The 20,769-nt window shown below is 37.1% G+C and overlaps 1 protein-coding gene across 20 annotated transcripts in view; it reads right to left on the bottom strand.

Moving 5' to 3' along the window:
- The window catches only part of RAPGEF2 (Rap guanine nucleotide exchange factor 2), a 230,572-nt gene that overhangs the window by 111,287 nt on the left and 98,516 nt on the right, over positions 1-20,769 (bottom strand). For 2 of the 20 annotated variants that reach the window (XM_048212158.2, XM_048212161.2), the window contains exon 1: positions 6,708-7,888. The exons of 14 other annotated variants lie outside the window; for them this stretch is intronic. In XM_048212158.2, coding sequence (XP_048068115.1) covers positions 6,708-6,718 — 11 coding nt within the window. In that variant the 5' untranslated portion in view covers positions 6,719-7,888. Of the gene's footprint in view, positions 1-6,707; positions 9,274-10,709; positions 10,882-20,769 lie in introns of those variants that run through there. 4 more of the 20 variants (XM_044384405.3, XM_048212160.2, XM_026499579.4 and 1 more) reach the window with 4 other exon arrangements.

The raw sequence follows: 20,769 nt of genomic DNA, 5'->3' as shown, positions 1-20,769 counted from the left end.
ATAAATTTTCTTCTAAGCTTAGGTTAAGAATTTCTTTCACCTAAAAAGTGTATTTAATTTTTCTAAATTAAAAGAAAACATTTTATTTATTTATTTGAGAGAGAGAGAGAGAGCGTATGAGCAAGAAGGAGGGGCAGAGGGAGAAGCAGACTCCCCACTGAGCAAGGAGCCAGATGTAGGGCTCCATTCAAGTACCCTGAGATCATGACCTGAGCCAAAGGCAGACACTTAACTGACTGAGCCACTCAGGTGCCTCTTTCTAAATTTTCAAATCAACTTATTCTAAATAAGTTTAAGGAAAAGGTATTCAAGACTCTTTTTCTTAATTCAAGTGGTTGTGCATATTACAAGCCCACTTCTCCTGAAAATTTTTCACTAGTGGACTCAGATACCTCAACTTTGCCCTATCTGTGATAGCTTCCACCTTAACACTGCAGCAGATTTATTCTGAAACAGCTATATGCAATCTAGAACCGTGAAGAGAAAATCCTGGTGAAAATCCTTGTACAAATTAGCCATTGGCTCAAAAGAATTTTATGGTAGAAGATATTATTTGCACTAACACTATTACTTTGGAGATGAAAAGTTTGCATCCTCTAAAATGTGCTATTAAAAAATACTTCCATGAGAATCTTTTAGGAAATGAGATACACTAGAATCTGACGAAACTTTCTTTGAAGCCACAAAAGACTCAAGTTCTAGTGAACAGCACAAATATGTGAACTGTAGGAGAAGTAATACTGTCCTTCAGGTAACTCCTTGAATACACAGAGCAGAAGAGCAGAAAAGGCAAATGCACACAGAACACACTCTAGCAGAGGAGACTATATTATTTCATTTATCAAAAAATCCATTCTTTCAAACACAGCCAAGAACCCAGAAGTAAAGAGTGGCCTCACAAGAGACAAAGAGTAGGTCATGAATGCACATGCTAGGCCTAATGACTAGGCCTCTTGTCTCTAAGGCAAAGATGACTACTGTTTGCTTACAAACCAGAAGCTATAAGGTAGGAATGAACAGGGAGAGTAATGAAAAACGTTAGCTAGAAATTCACTATGTCCGCAAAATACTTTTGCTTTTCCTATGTGATTCTCTGAAACGACAAATATGTAAAAAAAGGAAATAAATATCATTATTTACTAAGCTTTTTAAAATCTTGAAAAAAGTTCTATAAACTATTTTAAAAACTCAGTTCTGGAAAATAAGTATAGAGATAAAAAAGGAAACCAGACAGAGATGTATAACAGATAAGATCTACCCTAGGTGATACTAAGATCAATTCTTTAAAAATTTTAGATGATTTAGTAGAGAGAAATGGAGAGAAATCTTCAGGTTTGCAAATGACATATAGTTGTTTAGACAGTAAAGCACAAAACAAAGCCAGTAAGAATAAAGTACAAGACATTTCATTAAGTTTTATGTGAGTGCAACAAAGCAGTAATTAGAGGATCCAATCTACACAATGAAATATCCAATGTGAAAAGTGATCAAATGCACACACCATTTAATATGACATTAAATAAGGGGTTCTCATGTTTTAGTTAAAAGGCATAAATGAAAACTAGAAGTATTTAAAACATTAGCACAGTAGGCTGCTGACATAATAAAGAACAAATAATACACAAAACACACCTCAAAATGATGAACACACCAGGAAGTAATAAAAAATGAAAATTACTATACCTACCCTTACAGAAAATCATGTAAAACCTACAAGATAGCACTGCCCTAGAAAAGTTTCTAAGGGGAAAAACATAGAACTGAAAAAGTTTCCAAAAAAAAATTAAAGAATTCCAAAGGGCTTTCTGTAAGATCAGGGGCATACATTAAAAGAGCACTTCTTCAGTCTTATTAACAGCAGCTGAAACTTAGTATCATTTAAGAGCCTAAAGTCATAATTTAAGAAATTATATATATATAATACAAATTTATATATATATATATATATAGTACAAATTAAATAAGAACGTGGACAACTTAAAAAACATACCTATAATCCTTAGGGGTTTTAAGAAAAGTCGGGGGGGAGGAGAGAAGGAAGGAAGGAAGGAAGGAAGGAAGGAAGGAAGGAAGGAAGGAAGGAGAGAGAGAGAGAGAGAGAGAAAGAAAGAAAGAAAGAAAGAAAGAAAGAAAGAAAGAAAGAAAGAAAGAAAGGAGGAAAAGAAGGGAAGGAAAGAAGGAAGGAAGGAAGGAAGAAAGAGAGAAAGAAGAAAGACAGAGAGAGGGAGGGAGGGAAGCAGGGAGGGAGGCAGGGAGGGAAGGAAGTAAGGGAATGGAAGTCAGAAATAGGTAAGGATTATTTCCAAGCTATGTGACTACACTCTGCTCCAAATATTCCTTGGTGCCACTTCAGAAATGGACAATTAGTCCTATCAAATGCATTCATTTTTATTATTAAGTTTTCTAAGAGACTACACAAAGTAATCTACAGATTCAATGCAGTCCCTATCAAAATCCCAACAGCATTTTTTGCAGAAATGGAAAAGCCAATCTTCAAATTCATATAAAATCCTAAGGGACCTACTTAACCAAAACAATCTTGAAAAATAACAAAGTCAGAGAACTCACCCTTTTGTTTTCAAAACTTACCTCAAAGCTATAGTAACCAAAACAGTGTGGTACAGTCATAAGGACAGACGTATAAACCAATGAAATAAAACTAAGTCTATAAACCCATATGTCTACAGCTAACCAAATTTTGACAATGGTGCCAAGTTCAATCAATGCGAAAAGAACAATGTGCTGGGACAGCTGTATTGCCATATTGGAAAAAAAAAAAAAAAAAGAAGTTGGACCCCTACCTCTCACCACATACAAATATTAACTGAAAATGATCACTGACCTAAATAAAAAAAAAACCCAAAACCACAAAGCTCTTAGAAAAAAATCGGGATAAATCTTCATGACATTGGATCTGGTAATGGATTCTTTTGGTTTTCTCTTCCAAGTTTTATTTAAATTCCTGTTAGTTAACGTACAGTGTAATTAGTTTCAGGTGTAGGATTTAGTGATTCATCACTTACATACAACATCCAGTGCTCCTCACAACAAACGCCCTCCTAATACCCATCACCTGTTTAACCCATTTACCATCCCCCCACCTCCCCTCCAGCACCCCTCAGTTTGTTCTCTACAGTTCAGTCTGTTTTATGGTTTGGCGATGAGATTCTTAGCTATGACACTAAAAGCACAAGCAGCAAAAGGGAAAATAGATAAATTGGACCTCCTCAAAATTAAAAACTTCTGTGCATCAAAGGACATTATCAAAAAGCTGAAAAGAAAATCTACAGAACAGGAGGAAATACTTGCAAATTATACATCTGAGAAGTGTCTAATATTCAGAATATATAAAGAACTCTTACAATTCAACAAAAAAAGTCAAACCACCTAATTAAAAAATAAGCCACATACTTGAGTAGACCTTTCTCCAAAGAAGGTATACAAATGGTCAATAAACAAGAAAAACTGATAAACATCCTGAGTCATTAAAGAAAAGCAAATCAAAACCAAAATGAGATACTGTTTCACACCTGATACTGGATGTGAATGAGATACTAAGATGGTTATAATTTAAAAAACAAACAAACAAACAAACAAACAAACAAAAAACCCAGCAAGTGTTAAAGAGGATAGAGAACTTGGAACCTTTCTTATTTCTCTGGTGGGAGTGTGAAGTGATGCAATCACTGTGGAAAACAGGTTCATGCTTCATCAAAAAGCTAAACAGACTAACCATATGACCCAGCGATCCCACTCCTAGGTAAATACTCAAAAGTATTGAAAACAAGGACTCGAACAGATTTTTGTACATCAAAGTTCAGTACAGCATTATGCACAACAGCCAAAAGGTGGAAACAACACAAGTGCTCATCAACAGATTAATATTTAAACAAAATGCGATAAATACCTACAATGGGAGCCATAAAAAGGACTGAAGTTCTTATACATGCTACAGCCTGGATCAGCCTTGAAAGCATGATGTAAGCCAGTCACAAAATGACAAATGTAAGATTCTACTTATAAGAAATACACAGAACAGGCAAATTTATAAGGACAGAAAGTAGACAGATTATTGGGGGTTATAGGAATGCTTAATGGTTACAGGGTTTCCTTTTGGAGCCATGGAACATAAACTTTGGAAACAGGTAGTGGTCACGGTTGCCCAAGTGTGATTGTAATTAATGCCACTGAATTATATACCTTAGTTAAAATGGTGGGGGTGCCAGCTGGCTTAGTAGGAAGAGCATGGGACTCGATCTCTGGGTTGTGAGTTTGAGCCTCACACTGGGTGTAGAGATTACTAAAAAAATAAACTTTAAAAAATAGTTAAAATGGCCTATTTTATGTAAGGATAAAGAGGTTCAGTTTCTTGGCAAAAATTCAGGGCTTGAATAACAAAAAGTGGGAACACTACCACTCGGACCAAACAACAGCAAATCTTAGGGACAAAGAAAGAGTTAACTTTGATGACCGAATTATACCACTAACAAGCCTGGAACCAATCTCTTCTCTACATTAATTAGCAATGAAGTGAGAAAAGTTGTGGGCAAAAGTGGAACCAGTAAGAAATGGGGAAAAGGTAAACATATATTACTGAAATATTTTTGAAAGGTCAATTATACCTACATTTTTTTTTACCCAACATTAATCCCATTTTTATTTTATCCCTGGCTATAAATTAGAGGGTACTGCCATGCTAGTCCCATCTCCACAATTTTGCTTCCCATTCCTCTTCCAAACACTCACTGGACACAAACAACAGAATTTATACATAAAGTCTGTAATCAATACAGAGCTTACTAAATATAGTCCCTATTCTTACATAGGCTGTATGTAAGAACGTATGTATCTTGTACAAAAGATGAGTACACTAAATTGTGAACGCAGACAGAATAGTAAGCACCAGGACTTTAACAAAAAGAATCTCGTATTTGCTTCCTATAGTTGCATCTCAAAACCAAAACAGATTTGTAAACTTCAGAGTTGAGAAAAAAACTTAGAAAATCATATTGTACAGGGTCTCTTTGCATTTTTTTCTTCCGCTTCAAATCTGAAAGTATGCCATAATCCAAGCTACTACATTCAAAGGTCCTCCAACATTTGTATTTAGAAAAAGGCCCCCAAGTGATTATATGTATGACCAATGCGTTCCTACTTTCCCCATAAGAACTGCTTCTCTAGTTCAACTTCCCTTTCACAATTGAAGAAACTAAGCCAACCTACCTGAAGGAAGGTTAAATGAGATGCCTGAAAGGACAATCAGATTCCACGATACAGGATTCTGCCCTACTGCACTGACCTTACCCTCCCTCTTGCTTTCCTGCTGTAGTCCCCTTCCACATTCCGTAACATGAACTCTGGTCTTTGGTAAACCTGACATTTGTGAGGAATAATTTCCAGACCTCCTCAGAAATATTGCTATAGTGTATCACAGCTACCCCTGAAGCACAAACCAGATGTTGGGCGGAGAGCAGAGCTTTGTTAAAAGGTAGACTCTCAGAGGCTGGCTAGGCTCACTCACTGCCTCTTTGACTGAAAAAGACAAATCAGCTTTTGTAATTCAGAAGACAATTCAAATTCAGCAAAATTACAAACGACCATCAAGAGCTTAAGGACTACCCTGGAAGAGTCAAAGATTTGAATGTCGAATCTATGAAAACCAAGCTTCTTCCAGCGGCCCCTGCCAGAATTTCAACTAGTAGAACACCTGCTGCTTTGAGACAGCGCTCATAGTACCACATACCACGATAAACAGTGATATTTTTAAAGTTTAAACGTCTTCATTTTTAAAGTCACATAGCTTATTTTAAACTTTGAATTGAATTATTTTTAAAAATTCCTGTCCTCTGATAATTTCAGTCCTTGTGTGAATACACATAAATACGAATACAAATGCATGAAAACTTTCAAAATCAGGAAAGATGTGGGTAAGTTATCCAAGAGAATTGGCCTGACTATTTAAAAACTTGCTAGTCCTTTCTACACTAGATGCCAGCCTTTCACAAGAGGCCATGAAGTCAGAAAGAAAGAGGCAGGGAGACAGGAAGAAGTACGCTATATGTGTTTTAAAAATGCTGATAGTCTTTAGGTCTATGCAGTATGAAAATTTAATTACTTCAGCCTATTTTAAATTCTTCTAAAACTGTTCCGTATGAATATACTATACAGTTTGGCTTTCAACTATTAACCTCAATGTAATTTCAGAATGTCCTTATAATCTTACATTAAACAGCCAAAGATGACAACGAAGAGTGATGCAGGTTCACTTTTGGTCAATCTATTAGTTCTCTGAGCTATTAAAAAAAGTTAAGCTCACACAAATGATTACGGAAAAGACCACTTAGAGCATAGCAGGCAGATTATTCCTAAATGCTCATATTCCCTAAGTACAACTAATTTAGGAAGGGTTGCTCCAAAAACAGTTTAACAATCCAGATTTTAATTCCCACGAAGTTTTTGTACAGAACAAATTTAAAATTAAGAATTACAAGTTGTTCTAAAATTGAAATAAGCTAACTTCAATACTTTTACAGGTGCAAAATGCAATGACTTTATAGTACTAAAAATATGCAGACAAAAAATTACTCAAAGTAATTAGTCTTCTACATAATGTAAAATAGGGAAAATTTTAATAGCTTGATAAACTTTCTTTCAAGTTCAAGACTCACAACCAGAAAGCACAAATGTTTGAAAATATAAAGGCTTACCTAGTTTTCATAAATACCTTTGGTAATAATACACCAGACAGGGAACTGAGGGATCTTACTCTGGTAAGGCCGTCCTGTCTTAACTTTCTGGAACCACATTTTCCCCACCCAAGTGGAGTCAAGAGCACTTTCCACCAGTGTAAGCTTCCACGAAAGCCAGTTGCTGAATACAGAAGCTTGTTCTATCACTGTCCCTACACTTGCCCTTTGTATGGGCCTCCACATTCTTGCTGTACGTCAGAACCACTCGGTGGAATGGAATTCCTCAGTGCGGGAATGTAAACTTACTCATGTCAGGCTATCCCCAGCAAGCGAATGCACAGCAATCAGACTGAGATTATACCGGTGGGCGATCCTAATTTATAAAATGATTTAAAATGTGATACTCCAAGATACTAATTTATCATACCTATTTCTAGATAGTGATAAGTAGTTACTAAATTTCATTTTCTTCCCTAAGAATGTAAGTAAATGATTGAACGTGATGCTCCTGAACCAAAATCCATCTATTACTTGGGGCTCACAAAAAAACATTCACATGACATTGTCTTTAAATAGAAGAACAGCAATTCACTTTAGGGGAAAAAAATCTAACAAGCAACTGCTGACGCCATCGATCCCGTTCTCAATCAGAATATTTAGGAGTAAATTTTAATGTTAAGTATAAAAGGAATATGGTCTGAAAAACGTACCATAAAAATGCATTTAATCTTTTTAAATATTTTGTCCTCACTCATGGGTTAACCAAAAGTGGGGGGGGGGGAAAGGTAACAGCTATTTAAAACAAAAAACATACACACACCAAGTACACATATAAGTTACATGTGTGTGTAAACTACAAATTATTTCTAGAGCACTGCCTTTCACAAGCTCATATTTCAGACGTAACTATTTGGGAAAACTAAATATACACTTACGAGTCTCTAAATTCCTTTCAAGGCTCACGTAGAAATGTTCTAACAATCATCACCCCACACAAAATAACGGAGGTGGACTGCTCCACGGCAAATCTCAACATTTAACCTTTGCTTAAAACAGAGCAACAAGAGAAAAATTACAAGCAAAGGCCTCATAAGCTGTGTCTTCTCCTCTCTGTTCCTTCCTCGGCAGCCTGTTGTCTATTTAACTACGGGAGGAGTACTAAACATTTGCTATTGGTACTATGAACATTTTAATTCATTTAAAAATAAAGATCTAACCTGCACTGTCTTCATATCTCTGAAGCACCAGTAACAGCAATAGCGCTGCTACCTTCTACAGGAGATCTGTTCTCTGCAGCAGTGAGCACTCCCCATTTCCCTGTGTGTTTTCTCTCAGTGAGTCCATGCGGCTGTAGCTTGTGCAGAGAGCCAACATTCCTTCTGAAGGCTAATTTCCTGCTTCGATGACCCACCCGCCCCTCCTGGCTGCAGTTATGTGTTACGCATGTTGTATGGGCACTGTTTCCGCATACCAGCCTCATGACCTCAGCGGCTGCCTGACAGACGCTCTTTATCAATTTCTATTAATTCATTATCTCCTCTCTTGTAAGTCTAGGGCAAGTAGGGAAATCTGCAATGTCTGCTCTCCTATGAGTCTTCAAGGTCAAATGCTTAGATGTGCTCAGCAGTGCAATTTTGTTATTAGAATTTATCTAAGCTGCACTACACACATTGCTCTCCACCAAAGGGATGCTGAACTGTATACCTGGCTTGAGGGATTATCATGGAAAAAAACTAGCATAAATTTCCATCAAAACAATGTGGGAAAAGTTCAAAGAAGCTGCTTTTGGTCTTGCTTATCCCTTCAAGAGAAAAAAGGTGGATCTTACCTCAGCTGTATTGGGGTGGAGAGCAAGCAGTTTTTCTCTCTTGCCACAATCTAAACCAGCAAAGGACAGTGGTGTGATGATGACTACACTTTGGTAGTGTCTATGTCCTCGTGACCAAACTGCTACAGAACAGCTCAGCTAAATTGATCTGCTGCTATCAGTCTACACAGTGGCACAAACAGGTCTCTGCTGATCACAGTGCTTTGTACACAGATGGCAGCTGATCAGTTTGCATAAAAGTTATGGTCCATAACAGCTTTCCCCTTCAGCATATAGACACATGCCTTATCCAGAACGCCTTTGTGAAATGTTCACCACTTCACTGTGCAAAGCTCATCATGTAGGAGCTGAAGAGACAAAGAAGCTTAGCTCGAACATCTTATCTAAAAACCTGATTTTCGTAAAATTCACTAAACAGGTAAAATAAACAATTACACCAAGAAATAACCAAACAGATCTATGTAACGTGTTAATGAGAAAAATGGTAGATGAATTCATATGAATGATTCAGACTGGCCCTTCACCAGGAAGAAACTGAACTGTTCTCAAAAATCAAACAAGGTCTCAACCAGGCATCTGATATTCTTTAAAGGCTTACAGGAACGGCACCAAAACCTAGCCACTAAGCTCCCCCAAATCTGGCATACCATAAATGAAGTTGAAATAGTAGGTGTGTCCTTGTAAGACAGGACTTACAGGACCCCCCCCCCTAAAAAACACAGGTCACTTGAGTAATAGCACATTCATAAAATTCTTAGAAGTTAAAAAAAACACATTTACAAGAAAATAAAAGCATAAATTCACTTATATATAATTTCTTACAAAGATATCAAGTAATAAAATGTCTACTAATTTAATTCATCTGAATAAAATGTGGACATCTCTCATAAACCATATTTATTTTGTTTTACCTTCTTTTATAAGTACTTGTTCTAATTCTACCAATAAGTAGACAATCCTGGCAATATTGATTAATCTGTTTCAGATCTTCCCTTATAGACCAAAGTAGTAAAAACCTACTACTTATCAACAAAAATAAAACACTTGGGAATAAATTTAATGAAGGATGCATATGGCCTGTACACTAAAAATTACAGAAAGATACTTTACCATGAGAAGGGAAGCCACAGAAGATGTAAATAAATTATGAAATATACCATGTTCATGGTGTGGATGCCTTGATATTGTTGAGAATAAATCTTTTACCAAATTAATCTATAGATTCAGTGCAAATCCAATCAAATCCTAACAAATATCTGACACTGACAAGCTGATTTTAAAATCTATATGAAAAAGTAAAGACAAAAGAGCTAAAACAATTTTGTTAAAGAACAAAGTTGGGGATTTATACTATGTGATTTCAAAAGCTACTCTAAAGCTACACAATTGAAGACAATGTGGTATTGGTATAAGAACTAACATGTAGATCAGGGCACTGGGTGGCTCAGTTGTTTAAGCATCCAACTCTTGATTTTGGCTCAGGTCATGATTTCAGGGTCGTGAGATAGAGCCCCACCTGGGGCTCCACCCTCAGCGGGGAGTCTGTTTGAGAATCATATTCTCTCTCTCTCTCTCTCTCTCCCTCTCTCCCTCTCTCCCTCTTTCCCTCACTCCCACGCTCACTCTCTTTTTCTCTCTCTTTAAAAAAATAAATCTTAAAAAGAAAAAAAAAAAGAACTGACTAGATCAATAGAACAGAAGAGGGATTCCAGAAATAGACCTTTTTAGTGGGCAAAATCCAATTTTTAAAAAATTGTTTTAAGTGGGTGAACTAACATTTCACCAGAAAAAGTATATGAATAGCTAATAAGCATATGAAAATATTCTCAATAGTCTTCAGAGAAACGCATAATAAAGCCACAGTGAGATTATCACTACATATCCACTAGAGTGGCTAAAATTAAAAACACTGACAATATGGAGGGTTGGGGAAGATGTAGAACACCCAGAATTCTCAAAACATGTTGAGAATGCAAAATATTACAGCCATTATGGACAACAGTGTGGCAGTTCTTTATACAGCTAAGCATACATTTACCATATAATCCAGCAATTCTCCTCCTAGGTTTTCAAAAAGTAGTAAAAACATATGCCCAGACAAACAGATGTTCATGAATGTTGACAGAAGTGAAAAATTGGAAGGAACCCAAATCATCATTTTCAAGTTATGTTTTGCAAAAGATTAATACTACCTTGCTTACAAAATTCAATAGAATGCAGGTGCCTGGGTGATTCAGCCAGTTAAGTGTCCAACGTCCATTTTGGCTCAGGTCATGATCTCAGGGTCATGAGATCAAGACCCAGGTCAGCCTCCATGCTGTCTATGGAGCCTGCTTAAGATTCTCCTTCTCCCTCTGCCCCTACCCCCCTCCCTGCACTCTCTCGCATGTGCACACTCTCGAAAGAGAGAGAGAGAAGAAAGAAAGAAAGAAAGAAAGAAAGAAAGAAAGAAAGAAAGAAAGAAAGAAAGAAAGAAAGAAAGAAAGAAATTTCAATAGAATTTATGAAATCTGGCATCCACTTTAATGAGAATTGGCAACATATTGCATGGTTTGCTTAAAACAGGCCATGAGGTAATTTTGCACTGAAACGAGCAGCAAAATTTTCGTTGTCGAAGTCTGTCCCATAGCCTTCTGACCTCATAAGCATCTCATTTTTGCTTCTGTATTCTTCCTATTTACCGACCTTTCCACCCTACACTACCGTATCTCCAAAGTGTTTCAGGTGACTCAATACCCAGCTTCTCTTCATACCTCCTGTAGCTCCCCCTGTCTGTCAAAGAATGTACCACAACACACCTAATATCAAATATATTCATTTCAACGCTGATATCCACCCATTTCATTCCTTCCAGATTTGGTTATAGCTGGCAAAGGCATCACACCACCAGACATGCAAGTTCAAAGCACTGGAACCTCTTTCACTCCATCTTTTCCCTCATCTGTAACTTCAGTCTCTAAATTCCATCAATTAGTCCTTCTAAATTCCACTGACATGTGACCCATAGACTTCTATTTTCCTGAAAATAATAGGCCCTTAGCTCTGGCACACTAAGGCCACTGAGATAGGGTTCCTGTCTTGGTCCCAGCTTTGTCAAATCTTCCACGATCTTCTCATTCGACTGATCTTTAAACTTCATGGTTACACATCAGTTTCATGGTCATTAGCCCAGCCTTTCAGTTCAAATCTGATGGACCACCTGCTTATAAACTTTGAAAATCAGAGTGTATGGTCCAATCTAGATTGTAGTGAACGAAAATCTCTAGGGTCTGGGCCTCGGGATTTTACCCATACCAAGCCAGGTGAATCTACTAACCGGCCCAGTTTAGAAACCTCTGCCTTGGTCAATTACCTTTCATAATCTTGCCCCATGTTACCTGCTAACCATCTTTATTGCCAAACACAAGGACTCTAATCCAATGTCTTTTCTACTTTCATCCCACAAGCACATTGTTTGGATAAATTAAACTCTTACTTCTTGGGCTACAGTAGTTAGCAGCCAGTTCTTCTCTACTATTTTGAAAAACTGTAATTACTTTATACTCTGTCATAGAGAATCAAGGAAAAAAAATCCCTGCTTTAGCCACAGTGATATTTCCATACATAAAATTAACTACATCAAAGGTTTTTAAAAGTTCACTTAATAGGGGCACCTGGGTGGCTCAGTCAGTTAATCATCGGACTCAGGGCATGATCTCAGGACTGTGGGATCAAGCCTCTGCACAGGGTTCTGCCCTCGGTGGGGAGTCTGCTTAAGATTCTCTTTCTCCCTCTCCCTCTGCCCCCACCCCCCCCCAATCTCGGCCTCTCTCTCTCTTTCTCATAAGTAAATAAATCTTTTTTAAAAAGTTGACTTAATATATGCCAATCATACTTCAATTTTTAAAAAGTTCACTTAAATGGGATAATGATTTTAAAACCTAGAAGACCCTATTCACAGGTAACTCTTCACTCTTGTGTTTCCGAAATTATATAAGTTAAAAATCAGATCAGGTGACAAAGTGGTAAACTAAAACAAGATTCTGAATAACAATTAAGTAATTTTTACTTTAGACTATATAAACCATCTCAGCAGCAGCAGACCTCTGAGATATATACAGATATAGATAAATACATGTATAGGTATAGATATAGATATATTGTGTATTACATATGATTTAGAATGAAGTTTTCCTACTTGTAAAACTAAAGTATACTTGATAGTTGTCTAAATTCATCTTAATAAAGCAAAAAATAATAATGAAAATGTAAAACTAGGAAAGTGACAGATTTTGACCATTGCCTCAATATTTTAAATTCTCTGAAAATCTTTAGATTAAGAAATAAAGATTATCTTAATAAAGTTGATAAACTAAGCAGTTTATAACTATAAAACATAGAATAAGTCATCAATAAAAAACAAAGTAAAAATAATCTTGAAGTGTAGGACCAAAAAAATTTTAGATAAATGTATAACTAAGAAAATACAGTTACTTAGTGTTTTTATAGATCTATAACACATGAACATGCAATACCAGAAATTATATTTTATATTTCATTGCAAAAACCACATAACCTCTATAAAGCCATAGATAAGTGGCAAAGTAAGAAACACCTAAGGAAACAATTTTTTTTAATATTTTCAACTTACAGTTCAATATTCCCATCAGTAATAAATATAGAAGGTAATTTTAAGTACACATTACATTTACTTAAATTCTAATATAAAGATGGTAATACACATCTAAGCTATTACTTTACTTTATTTCAACTATCTTACTTCTTGAAGTACTTTTAAACAATTGCCAGTACACTGAAAAAAATCAAGGGCAGTACGTAATATAAAGTCATTTTCTTTAACATTCAAATATATGATTGTTGCCTTTTATACATATATGTACGTATATATAATTGAACTCATAGTAAAATAAAATAGAGGGTTCCTGAACTATGATTAATGGGAAACCTTTATTTAATAAATATATTCCAATTTCACCAACTATAATTTGTTTCATATCGCAATCTTTCTCTTAGTAATAACATTCTTACTCCTATTTTCTGTTAGTATTCCCAATACTAAAAGTATGCTTCTTTTTAAAAAAAATTTAGTTGATACATATTTTAAGACACTTTGAATGCATACAGGTGAAATGGTAAGTCACCCATCCCTCCAAACCAAGCCCCCCCCCCCACCAAAATAACTGTGGCACAAATAGTGGTTGTGAGTTCCCTTACACCTAGCAATAGATAAGCAAATCCAACTTTTTACAGAGAATATTGCATTTCATTGACACACACATCAGACTTTAAAACCTTTATGAAATACAATATTTACTTTTGCAAGAGAAATCCAAACATCACTACATAGAAGGACATCTAGGGTGAACTCTCACACACTCATTTACACCAAGGATCACAAATGACAACTTCCCTGACTGAAGATTTCAAGCATCAGATGATATCAATCATACTACAAACAAAGACATCAGAGTCCTTCTCCTTAAGGCTACTTACTTTGTTAAGACGCTACCAATGCCAACTTTCCAAGGACTATGAAAGCCTGTGCTTATATCTGTGAAGTTGTAGTTATAGCAACCAAATTCCCAACTTGATCCAGCAACTGAACTCCCTCTCTAGAGAGCAGTTTTGCTCTGTGCATCAGGTATCCCATGATTTAAAAGGGTAAGATTGGTCTAAAAAATGCTCAAAATCATGTTAGCTTTCCAGAATAAGGATGCTTCACCCTGAAGCAGAAAGTACAAGTAATACCCGAAGGGGAACATTTTAATATATTCCACTGTCTGTTCTACATGTCTCCTCTATTCCTTTAATTTAGACATCTACCTTATTCCAAATTTAACACAGGATACATTTATATCAAGTGTAACTAAACTCTCCCCTCAATATCACCAGCTGTGGTCAAACCGAGCTCGCATTTGTTTCTTAATTTTATTCGCCTTATTCGGAAACCTACCCAGCATTTCCTTAAACTCTTTAATCTATATCTTTACCTTGTATGTGTGTTGTCACGGGACTACCTGGACCCGAGTCAACTTTAGATACGACAAGTAGAAATTATAGATGATGTAAGGCCTGAAACAGCATGAATAAGCTGAAGAAGAGTATGAGCCTACGGCTGAGGGGAAGAACAATCTAGCAACGAAAAATAATGAACAAACTAAGAGAATGTGAGGGGAAACGAAAGAGCAAATGTAGCAGAGACTGCTGATGGCCCATTCCAACTTCCACTCTCCTCCTTCTCCTTAGAAGGATATTTTTATATTATTATTTTTAGCGGGTGCATTCCATCGCAGAATAAAAGACTACTTGTCTTCGACTCCTGGGTACCCTGAAGTGGCCACGTAAGTACCTCTGGACAATGTGATATAAAAAGAAACTTTGTTTCAAGGAATCTGATGGGGATAGAAATTAACTTTTTTGTCCTGCCTTTCCTCTTGCTTCTAGCTCCCACCGCTGGCATGACGGCGGGCTTCAGCAGCCATCCTGCGGTATAAACCGATGCCGAAAGTGGCAGCTGTGTGTAAGCACAAGTACAGAGGAAGGATGAAAGCCTGTAACCTTTTCTACTGTGGAGCCATGGGACCATCACGGACCATCTACCTTTAGGTTCTTTTGTGTGACCAAAAAAAGTAGTTCTTGCTGTGTTTATGCAATTGTTTTATACAACCCAAACTAACTGTAACTAAGGCAGTAAGCAAAACGATACGCAGCAAGATACCATTTGCCTTTCTCCCCTCCTTCTGCACTCCTGCACAAACTGGCCAGAACCAACTTCATGAGCACCCCCAGACTCCCTCCTTCCATCGTGCTGCAGCCTCCTTCTTTTCCCAGACTTTTCGTCTCGATACCGAACAGACTTTCAATACATCATAGGTTATTGAAAAGTTAGTTCTAAAAGGGAGGATTTTAGCATAATATTGTTAAATTCTTTTTTAAAGGGCAAGTTAAAAATATAATCCTGAACCAATATGATTCAACAAATATTTATGAAAGGGCTGCTATGTGCTAGCCACTGGGAAAGCAAAGATGAGTAACACAGCACATGCCCTTCAAAAAATCTTACAGTTGAGTATGGGTAGGGAATGATTAATCCCGACAGGAATACACAGGTCGGGTTCCCAGAGAAGAAAACATGTTGGAAACGTGTTGTTTTCACCAGCTGATGAGGAGGAGCGGGAGTGAAGGTAGCTACAACGAGACAGACATCCCAAACAGTGAGAACAGCCTGGCAAAGGTATGCTCAGGCCACAATGATCGGCTTGGGTGTCTGAAGAAGGCAGAAGGAATAATGTAGGTTGGAGACATTTGAGCTGCCTTGAACATATCACTAGGAAGTCTGGATTTTATCTGTTTGGCTGTTGATGGTCGTTTAAGCTCATTATGCAAAGGATCAAGGAGAAAAATTTGGTGCTTCCCACAATGACATAGTGACACTCTGGGAGAAGTACTGAAGCATATGGGGAGCTACTTTAATAGTGAGGGTGACACCTGAACAAAGTCACTGCCAGTGGTGACAGAGGCAGTTAATTGGATAGATACTGTCATTTCTAACTCTGAAGTATTTACTTTAATAAAGAAAAAACAATTGTCAAGGGACAAAAGAGAGGTCAAAATGGAGACTCACAGAAATTTCTAGAGTAGGTGACAGGCTATTTATTAAAGCTATTATCAGAGAAAGAGCAGGAAGTCAAGCACACTTATAGGTGTTTGTTGCTTTACATGTATGGTATCTAGAGTTCAAGGAACCTGGAGAGAATCCGCGTAAGGAATGGGTGTTCCAAATACACCCTTAACTCCTGCTCCCATCTCTCCCTTTACTGTACACACTGACAAAGCACAAACCCCAGCAACACCCAACTACTCACCTTCTCCACGCCTGCCCCTAAACAGCCAAAAGTTGCTAGGAAACATACACACACTTATGACTACAAATATCAAATGGGCACACAATCCTCCCTTTGTTTCACAACTTCTCTCCCTCTTTTGTCAAAACTCCTAAATACCCACTATTGAACTCCCAAATCTACCCAATGAACTATATAGCTTTTATCATAAGCCTGCCAAGAAGGTGAAGCTCTCTCACTCTTTCCAAAGCTAACACCTCTCCCCTTGTGGGTCTCATCCACTTCTGCAATTATCTCTCCTCTTTCCAGTATCATCCATTTACCCCTCTCTACTGGGTCATTTCTATCAACATACAAACACACACTAGCAACTCTAATTTTACAGAAACAAATCTCTCTTTACTTCATAAACAACTCCCAGCCACCACCCCATTTCCCTGTTCTGCTTCACAATGAAATTTCCTGTAACAATTTTCTCTTTCACCGGTTCTTGTTTTCCCATTGTCCCCCCAACCAGCTCTAGCACTTCACTGAGACTGGTTCACTCAGGTCACCTATGACCTGTCAGTGGCTAAATCCAAAGGTCATGTCTCTACTCTCACCCTGCTGAATCTCCTTGCAGCACCAGAAAAACTGACCTTCTCAAACACGTTTTATCTCTTGGCTTTGGTGACACACAGGCAGGATCTCAGCGTTTCAACACTATATTCCAGGCAGGCACACAGAGGCAACTCAATAATATTTGTAGAATGAACAAGATAGAAGGATACGCATATGTAACTGAAGACAAGCAGTTCAGGACAGAGGTCGATAAAAGGACTCATTAATACTAATCAAGCATCAAGTTGAAGACTCCCTTAAAAGGACATAACTAATGGCCTTGGGTACTATTTGGTGACAGAAATCAGTGGCGCCTGGGTGGCACAGCGGTTAAGCATCTGCCTTCGGCTCAGGGCGTGATCCCGGCGATCTGGGATCGAGCCCCACATCAGGCTCTTCCTCTATGAGCCTGCTTCTTCCTCTCCCACTCCCCCTGCTTGTGTTCCCTCTCTCGCTGGCTGTCTCTATCCTGTCGAATAAATAAATAAAATCTTTAAAAAAAAAAAAAAAAAAAGAAATCAGTTCTAGTCATTATGCTCATCACCTTTAGGTAAACAATTCTCCTAAGATATGAAGTTGTTAGGATACTATCCCCTGTAATGATTAGGTTTAACAGACTAACATTTTTAAAAATATATATATTATCATTTATTTTTGGTACTATTTAAATTAATTACTTAATCTATGAAGTAGAATGCTTATGAAATCTCTATAATAAAGTATGTCAGTTTTGTTTTGTTTTTAAAGGCTATTTATTTTGGAGAAAGAGAGAGAGTAGACAAGCACAGTGGGCAGGGGCAAAGGGAGAGAGAATCCCAAGCAGACTCCTACTTGGAGCTTGCTCTCATGACCTCGAGATCATGACCTGAGCCAAAACCAAGAGTCAGACACTTAACCAACTGAGCCACCGAGGCATCCCAAGGTATGTCAGTTAAAAAAAAAAAAAAAAAAAAAAAAACTGTCACTGGATTAGGTGTTGGCAAAATAACCGTAGAAGATTGATGGGAAATAGTCATGTCCAATAAAATACACCCATACATGCATATATGTGTATATTTTAATCCAATTATATATGCAAGTATATATATATGTGTGTTTATATTTACAGATCAAGTTGAACATTTTTAAGTTAAAATAGAAGTATGTTTCTGGGACACATGGGTGGCTCAGTCAGTTAGGCATCCGACTCTTGATTAAAGCTCAGGTCATGATTTCACCGTCATGAGATTGAGCCCTACCTCGGGCTCTGAGCTGAGCATGGAGCCTGCTTAAGATTCTCTCTCTCCTTCTCCCTCTGCTCCTGCCCCGTACCCCCACCCTGGCTCTCTCTCTGATTAAAAAAAAAAAAAAAAAAAAAGTGTGTTTCTATGATTCCATGCCTAACCAACTATTTTCATTAATTGGCCAATTACAGGCCCCAATCACCTGCTCCTGCAAAATAATGTAGTAATGGGTTGTATGAGACAATGTCCGAGATCTGAGATAAGTGGTTCTTGTAATTTATTAGCCCTTACTAATTCTTCTATCATCCACCAACTTTAGAATATTTCAAATATGAATTAAATAAAATCTTATGGTTTCTCTCAGAAGAAAGGAAAGAAAGAAGGGAGGAAAGGAGGGAAGGACAATTTTTTCTTTTAAAGAAATAAACAACTTTTAGTAACACTGGCTATAAAGAAAACTTCTGAAAAACTTAGGTATCAAGTCATTTAATCCTATTATAAGTTACTGATATTTCCTCATGTGAGAAGGAAGGTATATAGGACCAATACGTTACTTTAAAAACCCAATGAGAGCAGTTTTAAAATGACTTACAGTTTTTCTTCCCCCCCCCCATTCCTTCTTTAGTAACCATGGTTTCCCTTCCATTCTTAATCTACGCTACCATTGTTGTGATTTGGCCAGGAAATGAAGGTAAATCTTAGCTGTAATGTACAATTTCCAGAACTCTAATCCTCACCCTCCCTTCATATCATTTGGATACTTTTAATGTCCAATGAAGTTACCCTTCCATAACATGATTCATCAGTGAGTTATTTTTTAAAAACCATATTCCAACTCCAATAAGGCATCATATGACTTATAACACATTTGTACTTTCAAGAATATGATTTTCTAATCCTATACAGCTCTTTACATGAATTAAGGAATATTTAGTTGTGTTTTCAGTCCCCACCATGTAAACACAGAATCATTCTTCCATTGTTTCACCCTCTTCTGTTAGTGAAAAAAACTGGCATGTTTCAGAGCAATCGATTAACTTATCATGCAGCAATGGGGAGCAGGAAGGAAGCCTGTGATTTTTAAACTCAAGTAGCTCATTGTTTGTCATGTGAATCATAATGACAATAGTATTTTAGACTCTCAGAACTGATTAGTTAAATGTCTTGTTTCCCCACTTATCCTCATTATAGCTGCCAGCTCTAATTTAAAATGTGATTATTGAGAGTACCATAGTATAATTTTAAATTTTAAACGGTCGATACATTTGGTATCAATGAAAGAGAAGCACTCCTTGTAAATGGACACAGCCAACACGATACAAAGAAATGATGGGTGCATTTCTCCCAACCTCTTGTCAATGTTACATGACACCTAACTTACCAACAATCCTAGCCTTTCCAACCAACTTATGTCACTTTGTAAACTAGACCTCCCCTAAATGCCACCATCACCAATGCTTTGCAACTAGCGCACTCTCTCGAGTGCACATCTGTTCTAGAAAAATGATCCTATTCCTGTGCCTCCACCCAAGCTCTTGCTTACGTATGAACTGTGGTCCTTCAATCCTATTTCTGTGCCATCACTCATGCTCTTTACTATGTCCAGATTTCCTTTGCAGCCACTGTCCAACAATCTAAATCATAATCCTAACTCAAAATTCACTTCCTTAAGAGCTACTCTTGATTACCACATACATTAAAACACCACTAATCTTGGAAGGGATCCTGCATTCTGTGTGGTCTTTGCTGTATCAATTTATACTATATTATCTAATGACACCTAGGCAATTTTTTCATGTTTCATATAAAACAGCCTCAACTCCCCAACCAGATATCAAATTACATGACAGCAGGGAGTAGACCATTTCTTTTCTTTTGCAAACTCCAGAACTTTAAATATAGAGACCATACAGTACGACTTAATGCCAGTTTCAACTACTATTTGAAATGACATGGAAATAGTCCTCAAAATTTAAACTCTACTGAACCTATTTTAGGATGAGACAGAATGACCCATAAATATGAAAAGGGCCTATGAACCAATCCTAAATTTTGATAGCATGTCAATGTTTAGCAGTTTCCATGGACAGTGCTTTGCCAGTTATAGACATAACCTCTTACTATACTTACAGTGTACAGATTACTTGTCCCACTAGGTCTGCTGCCTGACAACCTGGTAGCTAAATGATCCCATCCATGCATCCGAAGCCTCCACCCTCTGTCCCCAATTCCTCTGGCTCCCAGCTTTGATTATAACCCATTTCTTGGCATCTTCAGAATTTCTAGACTATGGCTAGCTTGGGCTTATCTTTTCCTTCAAACTTACAGCCCCTGATACAAAGTGAAGACATTTGTTTACTAATTGCTCTGTATATAAAAAATATAGAAAGTTTTTAACTATCAAAGCAATAAAAATAATATTTATGCTTAAATACGGTATGTATGATCGTTTCTATTAAACGCCCTTCCCTTGGAAGCTTCTATGATAAAATTGATACTATTGAGAAAATCATGTTCAACATTTTAATAAAGTGATTTTTTTCTCCAGGATTGTGATCAATGTAAACCCAAAGGAGAGTTTTATA

Source organism: Ursus arctos, unplaced genomic scaffold, assembly GCF_023065955.2.
Source record: "Ursus arctos isolate Adak ecotype North America unplaced genomic scaffold, UrsArc2.0 scaffold_11, whole genome shotgun sequence".
Lineage (NCBI taxonomy): Eukaryota > Metazoa > Chordata > Mammalia > Carnivora > Ursidae > Ursus > Ursus arctos.
Note: the sequence above shows the minus strand (reverse complement) of the source record. Positions and strands in the feature narration are given on the sequence as shown.